This window comes from Onthophagus taurus, chromosome 1 (genome assembly GCF_036711975.1).
Source record: "Onthophagus taurus isolate NC chromosome 1, IU_Otau_3.0, whole genome shotgun sequence".
Taxonomy (NCBI): Eukaryota; Metazoa; Arthropoda; class Insecta; order Coleoptera; family Scarabaeidae; genus Onthophagus; species Onthophagus taurus.
Window position 1 is genome coordinate 19,674,187 of NC_091966.1, and position 18,656 is coordinate 19,692,842.

At 35.4% G+C, this 18,656-nt stretch overlaps 1 protein-coding gene across 2 annotated transcripts in view; it reads left to right on the forward strand.

Annotated features, from left to right (window-relative positions):
* Positions 1-18,656, forward strand: part of LOC111420405 (Cyclic nucleotide-gated ion channel subunit A) — a 220,483-nt gene that overhangs the window by 141,593 nt on the left and 60,234 nt on the right. For both annotated transcript variants that reach the window (XM_071198171.1, XM_071198182.1), the window contains 2 exons: positions 12,468-12,704; positions 13,205-13,367. In XM_071198171.1, coding sequence (XP_071054272.1) covers positions 12,468-12,704; positions 13,205-13,367 — 400 coding nt within the window. The remainder of the gene's footprint in view (positions 1-12,467; positions 12,705-13,204; positions 13,368-18,656) is intronic.

The window sequence follows — 18,656 nt, forward strand, 5'->3', positions numbered from 1 at the left end:
TGTAGCTAATATTTGTACACGTCAGTTACTTTTTAACACAATATTAATAAATATTTATATAATTACCCTAACTTTTGTGTTATTTAAATAGAGTAAGGATAAAAAAGCTTTTTCTGTAGGAGTATGAAAGTTATTAGCGAAAATATATTTTCAACCCTAAACTTCTAACCCTTGTAAGTTCTTACAATGGTACTACCTAACGTATAAAAAAATCATCGTGGTAAATTGCACCAAAATCGACAAACAATTTTCGCAAAAAAAATATTTTTGGGGTGGTTAGGGTAATTAACCCCAGCCACCCCTTAATGTCGTATAGGGTTTATTTTACTGCGTAAATCTTAATTTACACCTAATTAATGGTTTTCTTCAAAATATTGTTCAAAAGTGTAACAGTTTATCACATTATTCTTAAGGAAAGGGGTTATCTATCATACCCCGTAACTTTGCAGGAGATGGTCAGAGGCAAATAAGAAAAAACACGTCATTAATATTTTTTTCCGTCGACCGTGTATTTATAAGATTTATAAATGTATACAAAATCATTCATTAATGACACCTATTAATAAACGATTTTCTATTAATAAACGATTTTAAGAAAGTCCGACCGATCTAAATAGTAGTCAATTTAATAAATATTCTCCAATGAAATTTGTAATACCGACCCAACCGACCACTATATCTATTCGGTAAGACTACAAAAATAAATTGACACATTAAAAGTGAGGTTATTTTGCCAGTGACAGAATTGGGAGATTTTTCAACGATGGATTTTCTCTATTTTGTTGAAAAGACGGTCAACGGAAAAATATTGTCACTAACTCGTATATTAAAATGCGATTAATTATCTCAATAATTAACGCGTTCGCTTCGCTTCGCTCGCTCACGCGTTAAAATATCTCGATAATTAATCGCCTTCATTAATAGACTTGTTGGTTAAATAACTATAAACGTACTATAAGGATACATAATATCGCCAAAATCGACAGGGTAGTTTTTAAAATATTCCAAAAATCTAGGGATAGTTTACCCCCTGAAGCCCTCAGATATATGTGTGATATATCAATGGAAAGCTCTTTGAAAATGAATATCAGTTTACATTTACCACATTTTGATAGCTATTTTCGTTTTCAGCCTATAAGCGAATATATATATTTCGCCCCGATTTGCAACCCTTATAACTCGCGCCAGGGGCTTTATTAGCACGTATAAAAAAATACGTAAACCTTATTTTTGGCCATACTATCGCTGTACCAAATTTCAACAAAATCGGTGAGGGACAGTTCTGATACTTCCCTTGTAAGTGACCATTTGTACAGTCCACGGCTTCTCAGTGTCTGATATAGAAAAACCGTAGTAATGCAAATACGCGTGTTTTAGCGTATTTATTATTACTTTTTGTAATTCGCTACGGTAATGGAAGCTATAACAGTACTCAAACGGGTGCTGTAATGAGACTCCTTACAGCATCCGATGCTGTAATGAGATTTTAGTAACATTTTATGGAACCAGTTCAAGTTGGTGACATTGGGTCATTAATTTTTCTAGTTGTCAATGTGACAATTTTTGTCTATGGATGTTTAAGCACGTTCTTAACATCGAATACAAAGTCCACAATGATGAGGACATTGACTCTGAGCAATTTCTTTTATTTTGGGAGGTGTACATCAAACATTTTTTTCAGGTGAATATATTTTGTGTTTTGACAGTTTCTAATTGTCAATTCAAAGTTTTTATTTTCAAGTGTTCCGGTGTTACTAACTGCTACATACCTATTTCCCTACATTGCCAAAATTTACATTATTTTTGTTAAAGAAAAGTATAAAAACGCGAATTACAAAAAATAGCATAAAAAACACGTTTCATAAGACTTAAAGCACTCATTCATTAAAAAACTCGTGGCTTCGCCACTCGTTTTTCAACTTGAATTCGTGCATTTCAAGCGTGTCTTACGAAACTTGTTTTTTAATATACTATTACCACTTTTACAATTGAAGTGATGTCTAGTGCCAACCAAACTTAAACTCAAAACGCATAGCACCCTTCAAATGGTTTTTTATTGATTATTCTGTAAAATTATAATAATTTTTTTCAAATTAATCTTTATTTTTTTAGCAGAGTATCGGCTTAAAACAATTTAAAAAACTCAAAACCTAGAACAAATCTTGACAAACGGAATAAAGATTCAAATGCAGCGTATTAAATTACGTTGAGAATCGTTCTCATCTGGTCGGGTCCAAAAGATTATCGGAATTTGTAAACTTGTGATATTAGTAAACAATAAAAATATATACCTATGAATTAAATACTTATTTCTTATTGTTTAATAAGGTCAGTAATTTCAGTTTATTTTTAAGCATTATTTTTATCATGTTATACACCCAAAATTTTCAACGTTTAATACCGAATTTAAAATATCGTCACTAATATTTTCAGAATGTTTCATGTATTTGTAATGACTATTTTAATACCGTGCCTAACTTCCATATAAGTAGGTAAAGATGCATTTCCTAATTGGTGGTCTGATTCAAAGGTATCTTCACCGATCGCCTTGATATTTATTTAGTACAGCAGCGTAGTCCACATCGCTAGGTTCCTCCAATGTAATTCGATCTTTGTCAGCATCAATGAAGTTTTCCAAACCACTTTCCAAACTACTGTAACGGTTTACTTTTCCTTTTAAATTTGTTAGCGTCATCTGTTACTTCTTATTGTCCTCTTAAAATCCTCTTAAAAGTCCTGTTTCGTCCCTATTGAAAATATCATCACCGGTGTAGTTTCTCCTTAATTCAAGTCAAATATACTTTAACGAAGTAGACAAGACGTCTTTATTAACTTCAGCTGCTTCTCCAGTAATTTTAGCGATAACGATATTTTGTCTTGCTTTAAATCTTTCCAACCATCCGGTAGTATATTGAAAATCCTGCCCATTCAGTAATTTTCCAGACTCTTCAGCTTTCGTCTTTAACCCTAGGTCCATAACGTCGATCGCGATCGGCCGTTTTGAGTCGATCGCCAACAAAATTATGAATCTGAATATATATCTGTGCCTCAGAGCAAAAAAAAGGAAGGTTACTTTTAAAATGAAAATAAAAAAGATTTTAAACCCTTCGGTCGATCTTGGCAAGACATTTATATAAAAAGTCGATCTTCATCAAAGATTAGTGGACACCACTGCTCTACAGTGTTTGGCTAATTAGTGTTGCATAAAAATTCGACTGAGTTACCGATTATTTTAGACTTCCGTCTTAAATTCTACGAAAGTCCAGCATTTACGTAATGTCCATAACTATCATAAGAATTTTCAGATTAAGAGAATTCGAGAGATAATGCTTGAAAAATCTTGACATTTCACAGAAAAATGTCTTTCAAAAAACCATTGATGCAAAAGGAAATATAATGAAGAAGTACAGGGTCTGGCATGACCAGCTGAGTCTATATATACCGGGTGTTTCATTTAAAATGACATATGCTTATATCTCAAAAATAAAAACTCGAATCGAAAAAAGTTTCAAGTAAACATTTTTTGGTGAGAAGGGGGACATTGTACACATGAACAGAATTTTTTCAGGGTTGCCTAAAGGCCCTTCTGACGTCATTTTTATTTTTTCAAATGGCACATATACTTTTTTCTTTCAAAGTCTTAAACAACTTGACAAACTGATTATTTTTTGCTTAAACATTTTTTTTCTTAAGCTCTCCGTTGTGAAGTAATTAAAAAAACTGAATTAATAAAAAAAAAACGATTTAATTAATCGTAAAATAATATTAAAATTCTTTGAAATCGTCTTAGATAATTGATTAAAAAAATTTTTTTTTATGTTTATAAATCGAGTAAATCCTGTTCTAAACTTTCCACGTGGTATAAAAATTTCAAGCGAAAAAATCATTGTGATAAAGCAAAAATGGAGCAACTTGAAGCTTACGGTGAAAGTCGTGAAAATTTCGCTGAGGCCCATCGCATTTATGTTCGAAAATTAACAATAATACAACATGAAAAAACCAACGCATGAAAGCGGTAAAGCAAAAAACTACTCTATTGCATAATACTTAAAAAAAAATAAAAATAAAAATTTAACACTCCATCATCACGATCCAAGCAAAGCATCCAATGTCGCCCATGTAGACCAATACCATATAAAAATATAAGAATAGAGTCCAATAGAACAATATGAATTTTTTTTTTTTTTATAAAAACTGAATTGAAACATGCTGGAGAGGATGACTTAAATCACTGTTGGTTCTGCTGCGAGCGTAGAGATAAGAACATCAACCTCCGAAACCGGGACAGCGGAAGCAACTTGATACCGTCAGGGATACTATTGTACACGCTGGCTATCTGATAACTGAAACATCTCTTGAAAATTTCCGTTTTATGCGCCGGAGGGGTGAGAAGATCTTTGAATCTTAAGTTCAGATGATGTACATCAGTTCGATAGCATACTCTGTCCAACAAATACTCAGGCGTTTTTGAGGTTAAAACTCTATAATAAAAAACGGCACAGTGTAGCTGCCTACGTCTATTCATGTTTAACCACCCTAATGTGGCCAATTTGTGAGATATATGATCATACTTCCTAATACCAAAAATGAATCGCAAGCAAGCATTTTGTAGTCGCTGAACACGAAGCTGATCTACCTTCAACAAACAAGGCCTATACACCACATCGGCAAAATTAAATCGGGATAAAACCAGCGATTGGCATAACGTTGCTTTGGTGTGAAAGCAGTATGTGTCGACAGGGGTAAAAAGCCTTTAATTTAGCATAAGCCGCTTGGAGAACATAAGAAATATGTTTGCGAAATCTTAAATCAGTTTCAAGGTGGAGTCCAAGGTTACGAACCTCAGAAACCACCGGGAGAAGTCCATTTATATTTATATTAACGAAGTCGGAGTATTTTTGAACGTCCCCTGCGACCGAAGACCATAACCTTTGTCTTACTGGGATTCAATCTAAGGTTAAACCATTCTGCAAGCTGAGAAAAAGCATCCAATTCCCTGTTGATCACAACTAGGCTATCATCAAAATTATCTGGAGGAAATGAAAGATACACTTGCGTGTCGTCTGCATATAAATGAATGTTACACATGTGAAAAACATTAATAAGATGAGCTGTATAAATAGAAAACAGGAGTGGTGATAATATTCATCCCTGGGCAACTCCTGATCCTAGTGTCATGTATGAGGACGATTTATTATGCAATCGTACATATTGTTTGCGATCCAATAAGTAGCTTCGAAGCAAGTCAATTGCAGATTCCGCCAAACCGGATCGTTGCAGTATAGATAGTAGTAATGAATGACAAACTGTGTCGAAAGTTTCCTGAAAAATGGATAGGACGTAATGGACCGGTGAATTGGCCAGCTAGATCACCCGACTTAACTTCTCCCGATTTCTTTCTATAGGGTTACCTCAAAGATAAAGTTTACAACCAGGTTCCAACAACACCAAACGATATGAAAAACCGTATCAGAGCAGCCTGCGAATCAATAACTGAAGAAATGCTTAGCAATGTGCAGAGAACGTTTTCAATGAGAATTCAGAAATGTTTAGAAGTGAATGGTCATCATTTTGAACATTTAATCGATGTATAAAGGTAACTTTATAAATTTTAATCAATGTTCTAAGGTGATTTCAAAAATGAAGAAGAAATTTAGTACTATATTACGATTAATTAAATCGTTTTTTTATTAATAAAATTTTTTTAATTACATTTTGAAAAATGTTTTATTTTTCTTTTTGTAGATATCTTCATAACGCAAAATTTAAGAAAAAAAATTTGTAAGCAAAAGGTACTTAGTTTGTCAAGTTGAAAGAAAAAAGTAAGCGATTTGAAAAATGAAAATGACGTCAGAAGGGCCTTTAGGCAACCCTGAGAAAAAAATCTGCTCATGTACCCTCTGCCCTCCTTTCCACCAAAAAAAGTTTACTTGAAACTTTTTTCGATTCGAGTTTTGGTTTTCGAGATATAAGCGTATATCATTTTAAATGAAACACCTGTATATGGCAAACTATTATTTTTGTGAAAATTTGTATATAGGGTTTATGCGAGGAGCTCTTTTCAGCTAAAATATTATCAGTTTTCTGCAACTTCTGATTCTACCGAAAACGGACCCGTACTTCGTTATTTTAAACGGAATATCCCAATTTTTATTAAATTTTCGAAATCCCTGCTAAATTTTAATGTAATTTAATACAAGTCATTATGTGTCTAGGTTGCACAATTTTTGAGTTATTTCAGTTTTTTCGAAAATTTTGACAGATGCCGAAAAATTATTTTTATTATGACCCCTTCATAATAGATTATTTTTATTATGAAGGGGTCATAATAAAAATAATTTTTCGAAATTACATTCGAGTCAGGCCAACTACAACTACAATAGCTTACATAATCTTTGAAAACTTTTTTTAAAAATTTTACAGGTGGTCAGAAATTTGCGCCAAATTTCCCTACCTCGAAAAGTTAATGTTTTTAAATGGCAACCCCACTTTTTTTCTTCACCACCGCATTATACGCTGAAAAATTTTGTTACATCGAAAATTTATGGTTTTTGTAGAAATTTGAAAAAAAACGAAATATCGTGGTTATTTGAAAATTTGATATTATCGGTTGCCTTTAGTTTGAAAGAAATGATATGAAACAAAAACTATTCTACGCTGGAAAGTAAGCAGACTTTATGATTAACATCTTACCGAACCAGATAACATAGAGGGGAGACAGATAACATATGTAGAATCAGAATTGAGTAAATCTGATAAAGAAACCTCTTTAAATGAATACATGTCTGAATATACATACAAACGATACCCGTATACCTGATAAGAAGAATTACCATAAATGAAGTATTACCACAATTATCCAAAAGAACAACAGCAAGGAATATTATTCATTTCGTACCGGATCCCAAAGGATTTCTAAATATTCCAGTCACCCTCCTTGTAATTTTAATACTTTCTGTAGCAAATAAAGGTAACCATTTGGCCGCAGAACATATATTTGACGATACAATTTCTGGTTCATTTTATAAGGGGTATTGAACGTTTTTCATTGTTGTTAAACTGTATCAGATTCGACAATAGAAAAAGTAGGCAAGAAAGAAATATGCAGGATCTTATCTTATATTACTATAGACGAACAAATTTTAAGGTATCATTGTCAATGGCTTTTTAAAATGTACAGGGTGGCCAAATAAGCGTGCAAAGTACTGTATCTCGGAAACTATTCATTGTAGAGACTTGCAGTAAAAAAATTAAAAATCGATCTAGCTGGCCAATTCACCGGTCCGTTACGTCCTATCCATTTTTCAGGAAACATTTCGTCTAAAACTTCTCTTGCGGCTAGAGCATAATGAGATGGACATCCATCATGCTGATACCATAGCGCAAATCTTCGCTCCAGAGTAAGGTCTTCCAACAAAACCGGTAAATCGTTCAACAAAAAATTCCGATACTTTCTGCCATTCAAATTGCCATCAATAAATAAAGGTCCAATTATTTTATTGCCAACAATGCTGCACCAGACATTAACTGACCAAGGTTTTTGATGATCAACTTGTCTTAGTCAACGAGGATTTTCATGTGACCAGTAGTGCATGTTATGACGATTTACTTGGCCGTGATTGGTGAAAGAGGATTCGTCGGAAAATAGTACATTGAAGAAAACATTTTCATTCAATCTTAATTTTTCCATAGCGCAAGTAGAAAATTGCACACGATTTTCGAAGAGAAAATCCTAGAAATTATTTTCAGACTTTTAAGATGGCCGGTAGGAGGCGCAAGTGCCAAATTGAATTAGAAAATGCGGATTTTCTCGGAATTCCGCAATATTAACATAAAAAAATGGTATATGCCTTTTAAAGCTTATATAAATTATAGTTTTTCTTGTTAAAACACTTTTTGCCCTATCTCTAAACATAAAGTATTCGAAAATGTTTGTATACAAATGCCAATAATTTCAAAATGGCTAAATGAATTTTAATAAACTTGGGGGGTAGGTTTAACTAGGTTTAATTGAATTGGGGGGTAGAGAACCAAATACATTGTTCTAATCAGAAAAAGACCCTCTTATCTTACATGCCAAATAAAGTGAAAGTAGTTTTACTTCATTTTACAGTACACGAAAAATTTTGACACACTTTGATCAAATATGCTCTAATATGACTTGTCAGAGAAAAAGACAAAGGTGTCCTTTGTGTGTGTTATGGAATTTACTTTTTCTTAAAATAAATATTTTTTGTGAAAAATGGTGTTTTTCGTTTAAGTCGTAAAATATACGATAGTCCAGTATTAACGTTCGTCGAAAAAGTCTGGATCTAGGGTTAAATATGGACCACTCGCTGACACATTTCAATTTCTTTTAGCTTGAAACCACTTCAATAAAGCAGATTCCACGTCTTAGCGTATAGGTTGTCTATATGCTTCTAGTATTTCTATTGATCCATATCGTAGAAATTGTAGTTTTCCCAATACTTTTGTTTCTACTAATTGATGCTTGAGAAATTCCACTTTGAATTTCGTGTATAACACCTTTTTCTTTCAAATCTAATGCTTTACGCTTGCTTACATTCGAGACGTTTCCAAGTGGATCGAATGTATACAAAGACCGGAGACCTCGGGGATTTCCCTAAATTTTACACACTTGTACGATACATTACATTACATTGCATTGACTATACATATATCGGCTAGGCGGACCAACCAACCTTGCACCGCGACCGTAAGGATCTATTGTACCCCGATAGATATCGTTATCAAATTTCACCGTGCAGTCCAATGCTCTTAACGAACATTAATACTTTGCTCGGCGAAAGGTCATTCAGATCCCTTGAGGAGATAAACTACGACCCAAAAATCGAGAATCTGATACGGTTAACGGCAGGACAGTGGCATAAAACATGCTCAACATTCTCTGCTTCCTCCGCACATAGTCGGCATTCAACATCGTCGGCTAAACCCAACAAGTTGAGGTGTGCTTTTAAACGGCAATGCCCAGTAAAAACACCCATTAGAACTTTTCCACTTTCCCTTTCCTTTTTCTACGGGCAAGTCCTAAAATATTCCCGGGTTTGACAGTGGCGATGTTAATAAACACCTTAGCATATCTCATTCCAGGAGAACTGGTCCACAGTAGACGAAGTCTCTCTTCAGCCCACAGTCAAATCCTACATTTGGCCATCGCAAATGATACACCAACTGCTGGTTCCGGCCCCACAAACGCTTCAGCGCTGCCATCTCGTGCTAGCTTATCTGCCGCTTCATTGCCAGCAACCCCAGAGTGACCCGGGACTCAGATCAGAGAGACTCTGTTATCACAATTCAGTGTGTTTAATGTTCTCTTACAATCATTAACCAGAGCCGACACCGTTTTCACGGCTTGAAGCGCCTGGAGAGCGGCTTGACTGTCTGAGAGTGTTCAAGAAGGATTTTAGCACCCATGTCAATAGCAAATACTTCCACCTAGAATATAGTACAGTACGTACCCAGGCTGTAAGCTTGCTTAATTCGAGGTGTCTGGCAGTATACTCCTGCTCCTACCCCTTCAGGCGTTTTTGATCCATCTGTGTACAAGCAAATGTCTGCCTGAACCAGAGAATTTTCATTTTCGATCCAGGACTGCCGCTCAAGCAGTACAATCTGGTATCGAGCATTAATCACTGATAGTGATACCGCCAAATCTGACGGCATTGATAGCACAGTATCAGTGCTTATAATGTCTTTCGCAGCCCATTGGTAGGACATGTCGAAACAGTTTTGAGCATATTGCTTAAATCTGTAAATGGTTGTTCCAGCCACTTTCTTTGTATGCAAATGCAGAGGAGATAGGCCAAGCAGTACCTCCATTGCTAGAGTTGGCGTTGTGCCTATCGCACCAGAGATTACCAATTCAGCTACTCGTTGAATTCGTAAAAGTTTACTGATAACTCAAGTCTGTCGGATTTTCCTATACCAGGCGCTGCTCCGTATGTGATCATAGGTCTAACCACAGTCACATCGAGCCAAATTGGGGTCTTTCAGGGGTAAGACCCCAATTTTTTCCACAAAGACTGCGACAAGTCCACAAGGATAGTTTAGCTTTGTGCAAAACTCCCTGCAAATGTCCATTCCATGACAGGGTTTTGTGTAGGATTACTCCTAGATATTTGACTTCTTTTGAGAAAGGAATTTCTTCACCTTGGATAGTTGGGCGGATTAATCCATCCAACTTTCGTTTCCTGGTGAAGGGCACAACAATTGTCTTTTGCGGGTTTATTGAGAGGTTCTCTCCCTTACACCAAGCGCAAATGGTATCTAGGGTCACCTGGAGGACTTTAGATATCCTCGGTAAACAGACTCCTTTGACCATAACGACAATGTCATCAGCATAAGCTTGTATTTCCACACCAACGGCTTCGACTATCGCAATCAGATCGTCAACTAGGAGGGACCAAAGCAGGGGAGATGACACCTCTCCCTGCGGGCAGTCGCCTCTCGGCCTGAAGCGTATCGTATCACTGTGGAGTGAAGTAGAAATTATTCTACTATCTAGCATATTGCGGATCCAACCCGCTATAGTTGCTTCCACTCCCCTATCAAGAGCAGCTCTTTCAAGAGATTGTGGTATTGCGTTGTTGAACGCTCCCTCTATATCCCGAAACGCACAAATCAAGATTTCTTTATCCTGCAGCGTCCTGGATACTCTACCAACTAAGTTGTGTAGAGCCAATTCTGCTAATTTTCCCGCTTGATAAGCATACTGGTGGCGACTCAGTCGACCAGATACCAATGGCACCGTACGGATATACCGTTCCAGAACTTTTTCAAGGGTTTTCAGCAGAAATGACGTTAGGCTGATGGGTCGAAAGGCAATAAAAGTAGGGACCGAACGGCCCGCTTTGGGTATGTAAGATACCCTTACCTTAGTCCATTCCTCCCCTGCTGTAACAAAACAGGAAAGATATTGTCTTCTCCAGGCGATTTGAACGGCTTAAACGTTTCAATCGCCTGGTCCACGGATGTGCAAGTGACGACTTTTCTAGCCACACTCCAATCCGTATTTGAGGGGCGCTTTGCCTTGCAGGAATAGCCCGCTGTGGCATTATCAGCCCTCATCATCAGGCTTCCTGGGAAGTGAGTCTGCATGAGAAGCTCTAACGAGGCTCTGCTAGAGTCCGTAAAACCTTGAGAATCTTGTGAGTTCTTGCACTGCTGGGTGTATCTTTCACTCCCTCACAGAACCTCCTCCAAGACGCTCTTTTTGCCTTACGTATGTTTTTGGTGTAATTCGTTAGAGCCTGTTTATATTTCTCCCATTCACCTAATGTCTTGGCCCGGTTAAAAAGCTTCCAGACTCTTGTCTTTCGGAGCTAAGAGATTCGTTCCACCAGGTGCCCCGATTATTACTTTTCACCTTCAGTGGACTGCTACTGTGATAGGCAGAGCGAATTGCCACAGAGATCTGGTCCGTGGCTATTTCAACCTGATCACAGTTCCTAACGGTTGCGATGACACTAGTTAGGTTATCTGCAAGGCAACTCTTAAACAGATCTCAATTAGTGCTACGGAGATTACGGTACGTACAGTCCGATTTCATCCCTTGAGCAATTTTAAATTGACTATGTCTATGATTTGAACACGACGGTTCAGAGGATACCCTTCAGGAGGTTATCTTAGAGCTTAATATAATTGAGCTGAACGTAATGTCAAGTACCTCTGCTCTATTTCTGGTAACAAAAGTTGGTTTGTACGATATACTCAAACGTTACAACATACAACCGATGTACGTTACAGCCGCGAACGCTATATCATGTAGACGTGATACTATAAGCAAGTGAACTTTGAACGAACAGAAAAAAACATTCGTATATTCGAGTGATATAAGATCATTCAAGAACTTTAAGTAACTGTTTATATATTATCATCCTTTTTATTAAAAGGTCGCAACTATACAAATTGTTATATCGCAATAAAGAAAACACTTTATATACGTTATTTAAAAAAAGTGTATATGAAACAATAATATTTGGGCAAGTAATTTTCATTTGAATAGAGTACTTTGCGTAATTGCAAGAATTAATCGAGAAAATGAAAGCGTCAGGTACCGTTTCGTGCAGTTACTAATGAATCGATGGCAAATTATTCAATAAATTACACTCTCGTTTGCTGGCTCGCAATGGACGCCCAAAGTATTGGAAACAACTTCATTAGCATTCAACAGCATACCCTACAGCACTGTCACGTTTAACCCTGAAAACGATATCGTATTGAAACATTGTCATGTAACACAAAGGTCATTGAAATTTATGGGATAGTTTTGAAATAATGTATAAATACGTAATATCAACATTTTTTTAAATCGTAACAACCGCGCTTTAATAAAAGAATTTTTATATTACAAAATAATAAAAATAACAAAATCTTTTGTAAAGCTAAATTGCTTCTTTTATAACGTGATGCAGTACAAACAAACTTTTATTTTATTTTCATTCCAGGATAATGGTCCACCGGCAAGACTACTCACAGCAATGCGAGGTAGGCTGAGACAAGTAGCCGCTTCGTTACAAGCTGCTGTCCGATTTCGTAGGTTTTCTCGAAGGGAAGCACGACCTCCTGACTGGTTCGTCGATAAAAGCAATCAGGACGATACTGCGGAAAACAAGGAATCGCCGGCCCCATCGTGTTGGGGACACAAAATTGTTGTAAACCCATCCTCCCCAACACATTATAAGGTAATCTCGACTTCTCGTCTTTCCCACTATGTCGCGTTACAACGCAGTTCCGTATTCTTTCTCTTTTTCTCTACTCACTGAAACAGCCAAAAGTAATTTCTTCGTCTCTTAATTTATTTTTCTCGTGTTTCTTCTACGAAAGATTTATTTCTTTCACTTGGACGTGTCTAATAAATATAGCAGCGAGTTGAGAAAATTACGCAACGAAAGAGTGATAATACTCGTAAAACCACCGCGTCTTTCGACTTAAGGTCGTTCACTTTACGAAGTTATTATGCAGCGAAAATTGCTGAAAACATCTTGTTGGAGCTTTAATGCAAAGACGGTTTTAAGTAAATTGAAGTTTTCGAGAAAATACCACAACTGTTCTCAGTAAAACCACCCTCGCTACATAACATCTCTTTTCTTACTAGCACTTTAATAATCTATGATTTTCTTTAACAATTACTTTAACAAGACATTTTCTTAAATTTACTCGATTTTTTTATCTTTATTTGTAGTGGCTTATGGTAGTGTCATTGGCTGTGCTCTACAACGTGATCTTTGTTCTTGGACGCGCCGTGTTCTGGGAATTGAACAACACATCCCCGCCGTTGTGGTGGACCTTGGATTACCTCTGTGATGCGATTTACATTTTAGATACCTTAATAAGGGCGCACGAAGGTAGGTACGCATAAATTCGTACGAAGGAAATCTCACGTCTAAAACTATGGCCTTTCCCCATTTTAACATTTATCCATTGTGTCGGATTACATCTTTTACATGCCGTAATCCCATAAAGAACGAGAGTGCAAGCAGAATCGTGAATCGACTTGATGGATAATGTTCCTTTCGCCTTGAGGGACAGAATTGTCTGTGACCTTGCGAAATTCTCCCACTTAAATTGCCCCATTTAACATGTTGAAGATCTCTCTCTAGTTTGCGAATTATTTATGCGACCCTTTTAGTTTGAATAATTCTAATCTCAACTGCTCCTTTAAAATAAGGGGAACAAACTTTTAATTACAGCAAACAATTCTTAATTAAAGAAAAACTTAAGCTTCTATGCTACAAACAATTATGTGGAAGTCGCTAATTGCTTGAATTCGGGGTATACGCAGGGTGCAGGATCTGTAATGACGTTAAACTGATGTCTAATGGGATAGACATCCTACGAACTCCAATTAAACTGCATGGTGGAGTAGGTTAGAAGGTGGGATACAACACTGCAGGACCCAATGCACCCGTTGAGTGGTTTAAATTGCGGTCTCTCCTTGATAACCGCTCAACTGTTACACGACGCAGCAGCAGAAGCAGGTAATGGGTGTCAAGACGTCACGTCATAGCGTCCTCAGGGCCCAATTCGCAATTTCCACCATTTCCTTACCCCGCAAAACTTTATAGTGATTATAAGATTAATTCGACGTTGTTTATTTGTTATTATCTCGATGAACTTAATGTAAATTGACTTTATTTAACCTAAAAAGTGCGGATGCAATAAACTTTTTTTAGTTGAAATTTTAGAATCCAATCTGAAAATATAATTCGCTCCTATACTTCATCCCTAAGTTGTACATTTCACATACAATAAAAGCTGTTACATTTGTAGTACTCCCACGTATTTCGTTATTTATGGATCTCGCCATTTCTGAATTGACGATAACCCATGAGGTTTCCCTAAAACGATTTATGACTTCCTATTTCACCTTTTCGTCATTTATAATATTTTTAACTATAAAACTCTTTTCGAAAAAGAAATTCGTTTTAGGTACGGTGAAATATACACCGATATTAACATAGTTAATTTATTTTGTCTTAAAGTATAGTTACATAATACGATCGCGATTATGAACATTCGATGGTTTGCGTAGGCGAAAGTTGGCGTTGTATATGGTGTCCTTGCATTATCGAATTCGACAGCCCACGCACACTGCTCGGAATTGAAATTTGTTGCCCAAAAATAGAGATATGTGGTCGACGTTCATTACAATTTGAACAAAGGGTCGTTTAGATTATTTGTAAAAAATGTATAAATGTTTATTTTTAAAATGAAACAGACTGTAGTCAACACTACACTGGTTGAAGATTAAGGGAGGTGAATGATAGTAATTACGAAGGAAATAATCAGAAAGAGAGACTATAAATTATGATTCTAAGTAGAGTCTAGGTTATTAGGATCAATGGAAATTTAATAACAAAGGGTGCAAAAGAATAACAGAAAACTTGCTATAAAGTTAACATACATACCGACTAGGAGATTGTCAATAATGGGAAGCACACCTATCATAAATTTAGTGCCTCAAGTTGTTGACAAGGTGAGATGGATGCTCTCGTTGGACAAATAATAATTCTAATAGTTCAAATATGACTTGGAAAAATGTTAGAAATGAAAAATTTTAATCTTGTTCAACTACTTATCGATCACAATGTCTTTGGCAGCTATCTAAAAACTATACAGAGAAAAAAGATAAATCAAGTAGTGCTATTCCAGAGGAAAGGATATAAAGACTTTAAACATAGCTTATTTAATTGTTTGTACTTGTCGTTATTAGAAAGTGACAAAAATAAGATAACCATTGTGTTCAATTTGTGGGAGAAGGTTTGATATCTTAAGTGAGCTGTATAATGGATAGTTTCTTTTGTGTTTTATTAACCATGTGATCTCACGAAATATAGAAAGAAATAAAAAAAAATCAGATTTACATGTAAGAACCAAAGGAACAAGGAAGGGAAAAAACGATCTTTATTTCAGCAAAATAACAAAAGGTGGCTTCTAAAATATGAAACATTACAATTCCAAAATTTAATAACAAAAAACAATAAAATGAATTATATCTAAAACTGTAAAAATATCAAAAAAGCCAAATAAGTTAAAAAGTTAAAAAACTAGAGTTATCTCTGGAGTTGTTACTGGAAGACCAATTATTACTAACTAGAAGAGCATATACAGAACTTAAATTTTCAGTATCCGTTCTAAAATTCACCGATCCAACTTCCCTATTAATATAAATCATTTCTAAAAAGAGTTTCTTATTGTAATTCAATTCCTTTTCATGGATAGAGATATTGTCAAAATCAAAGTGATGCCCTTCCTTAACGTGATGCGCAACTAAAGCACTCTTTCTTTCTTGGCGTGCTTGACAATCTCTCTTATGCTGGTTGATACGGCTAGATAAGTATTGAGAAGTAGTTCCTATATATGAACCATCGCAATTGCTACATGGGATTTTATAGATGACATTTGACTTGGATATCAACGGTATAGGTTCTTTAATTCTTGAGAATAGACAGAAAAGAGGTAAAAAATTGGTGTTAGAAAACCTCAGAGGTTCAGAGGATAGAAGAGAATTGAGTTGTTTAGTGAGACCGGGTAGATAAGGAATTTTTATATATTTAGTGATCCTAGTTGGGTTAACAGTATGTTGTGGCGCTGTCATGTCAATAATATTAATCTTACTACTATTGTGGTTAAAGATACCACCCAAAACACGAGGTGGAAAGCCATTATTAATGAAAATGCTAAACAAGTAAGGATTTTAAGTAAGGATCCTACTTCTAAATGCTCTAAGTTACTGCTATAAAGGGAGTACATTGACAAAACCACTTATATGAGATTGATTTGTCATAATAGTGTAGCACCAGATACTACGGACTTCCAAAAATTCACAAATATGACTGTCCTTTGCGCCCTATTATTTCTTTTGTTGGTTCACCTACATATTAACTGTCTAAATTCTTAGCTGAAATTTTGAGTCAGGCCTTCAGTGAAAGAACCACCTATAACATCAAGGACACGTTTACCTTTGTTGATAAAATAAAGGATTTTAAGTTACCACACGGTTATGTATTGATTTCACTTGACGTGGTTTCATTATTCACTAACATTCCCTTAGAGTTGGTAAAAAAAGTTATCACTACTAAGTGGGACTTGTTGGAAATGACGACATCTATTGACAAAGAGCTGTTCGTCGAATTGATAGTGTTTTTGTTTGAATCATCTCATTTTATTTTTGATAAAAAGAATTACAGTCAGAAATTTGGTACTCCAATGGGGAGTCCTCTCAGCCCCATTTTAGCTACTATGGTTATGGATCATCTTTTGGATGAGTGCGTTCCTTTACTCAACTTTACTTTTCCCTTCATCTTTAAGTATGTAGATGATATTATCTGAGCGGTTCCTTCAGACTAGATTGACAATGTTCTTAACGTATTTAATGGTTTTGATCCACATTTACAGTTTACTGTTGAGACCGAGGTTAACTCATATATACCTTTTCTGGACACGAAGGTTATTAGAAATGATGACCAGACCATTATCTTGGATTGGTACACTAAATCCACATACTCGGTTAGATTCATAAATTTTTATTTCAAGCATCCTACCAATCAAAAGATTAATACTATTGTCGCCATGCGGGATAGAATTAAATTAATTTCCAACCCTGTTTTTTGGGAAAGTAATAAAAAAAGGTTGTTTAACATTTTCATTAATAATGGCTTTCCACTTTATCTTTTGGGTGGCATCCGTAACCACAATAGTAGTAAGATTAATATTATTGACATGACAGCGCCACAACATACTGTTAACCCAACTAGGATCACTAAATATATAAAAATTCCTTATCTACCCGGCCTCACTAAACAACTCAATTCTCTACTATCCTCTGAAACTCTGAGGTTTTCTAACAGTAATTTTTTACCTCTTTCCTGTCTATTTTCAAGAACTAAAGAACCTGTACCGTTGTTATCCAAGTAAAATGTCATCTATAAGATCTCATGTAGCAATTGCGATGGTTCATATATAGGAACTACTTCTCAATACTTATCTAGCCGTATCAACCAGCGATTGTCAAGCACGCCAAGAAAGAAAGAGTGCTTTAGTTGCGCATCACGTTAAGGAAGGGCATCGCTTTGATTTTAACAATATTTCTATCCTTGAAAAGGAATTGAATTACAATAAGAGACTCTTTCTAGTTACTAATAATTGGTCTTCCAGTAACAACTCCAGAGATAACTCTAGTTCTTGTTTTTTTTTTAACTTTATAACTTATATTTGGCTTTTTTGATATTTTTACAATTTTTGGATATAACTCATGTTATTGTTTTTTGTTATTAAATTTTGGAATTGTAATGTTTCATATTTTCGACGCCACCGTTTGTTATTTTTCTGAAATAAAGATCGTTTTTTCCCTTCCTTGTTCCTTTGGTTCTTACATGTAAATCTGATTTTTTCAACTTTTAACGTGGTTCGTGCCGAACATTATAATTTAGACGTTTATAATTTTAAATTGTAGTTTAACGTTATGTTGTGCTTAATTTTTTTTTGTAACTTTGATAATGTATTTGTTTACTATCACATTTTTAAGTATTGCAGTGTTAAACTGAGTATTCAGGCTTACGTTATGTATTTGGCTTTTTATGCTTCCATTTTAATTTCAATTTTTCTTTAATTGTAAGTCTTGGCCTTTGTTTTGTTTTAATTGATTAGTTTTGCCCTGAAGAACGAATAAAATTATTCCGAAAGCTCGGTTAAAGAAAAAAAGGACAACTTTGTTTTAATTCCCTTGTATGGTCGATTCCCAGGATTTCCACATTTACTATAGAAAGAAAGTACTGTTTGCGGATACAAGAAGGTTCTTTTCCTCCAACTCATCACATTCCAACCTAAATGATTCCTAATCCTAACATAGTGCCACTTAATTTACAATATTGTGATATAATAAGTATATAATTAATAAATTAGACTAATTATCAATAACCAATTAAACATCAGCGAATGCAGCGGTTTTAACCAGTCGCTTAAACAACCAACATGTGTTATAGAAAATATCTATATATCTTCAAGAATTGTGAAAAGAATTGAAAGCCGAAATAAAACGCGAAGGTTGTCACAATAAAGGTATAAAGTGTTGGCGCTGTAACCCCAAAGTCCAGATGTAGGGACCCATATAAAGAGTCTTTGGTCATCAGGAC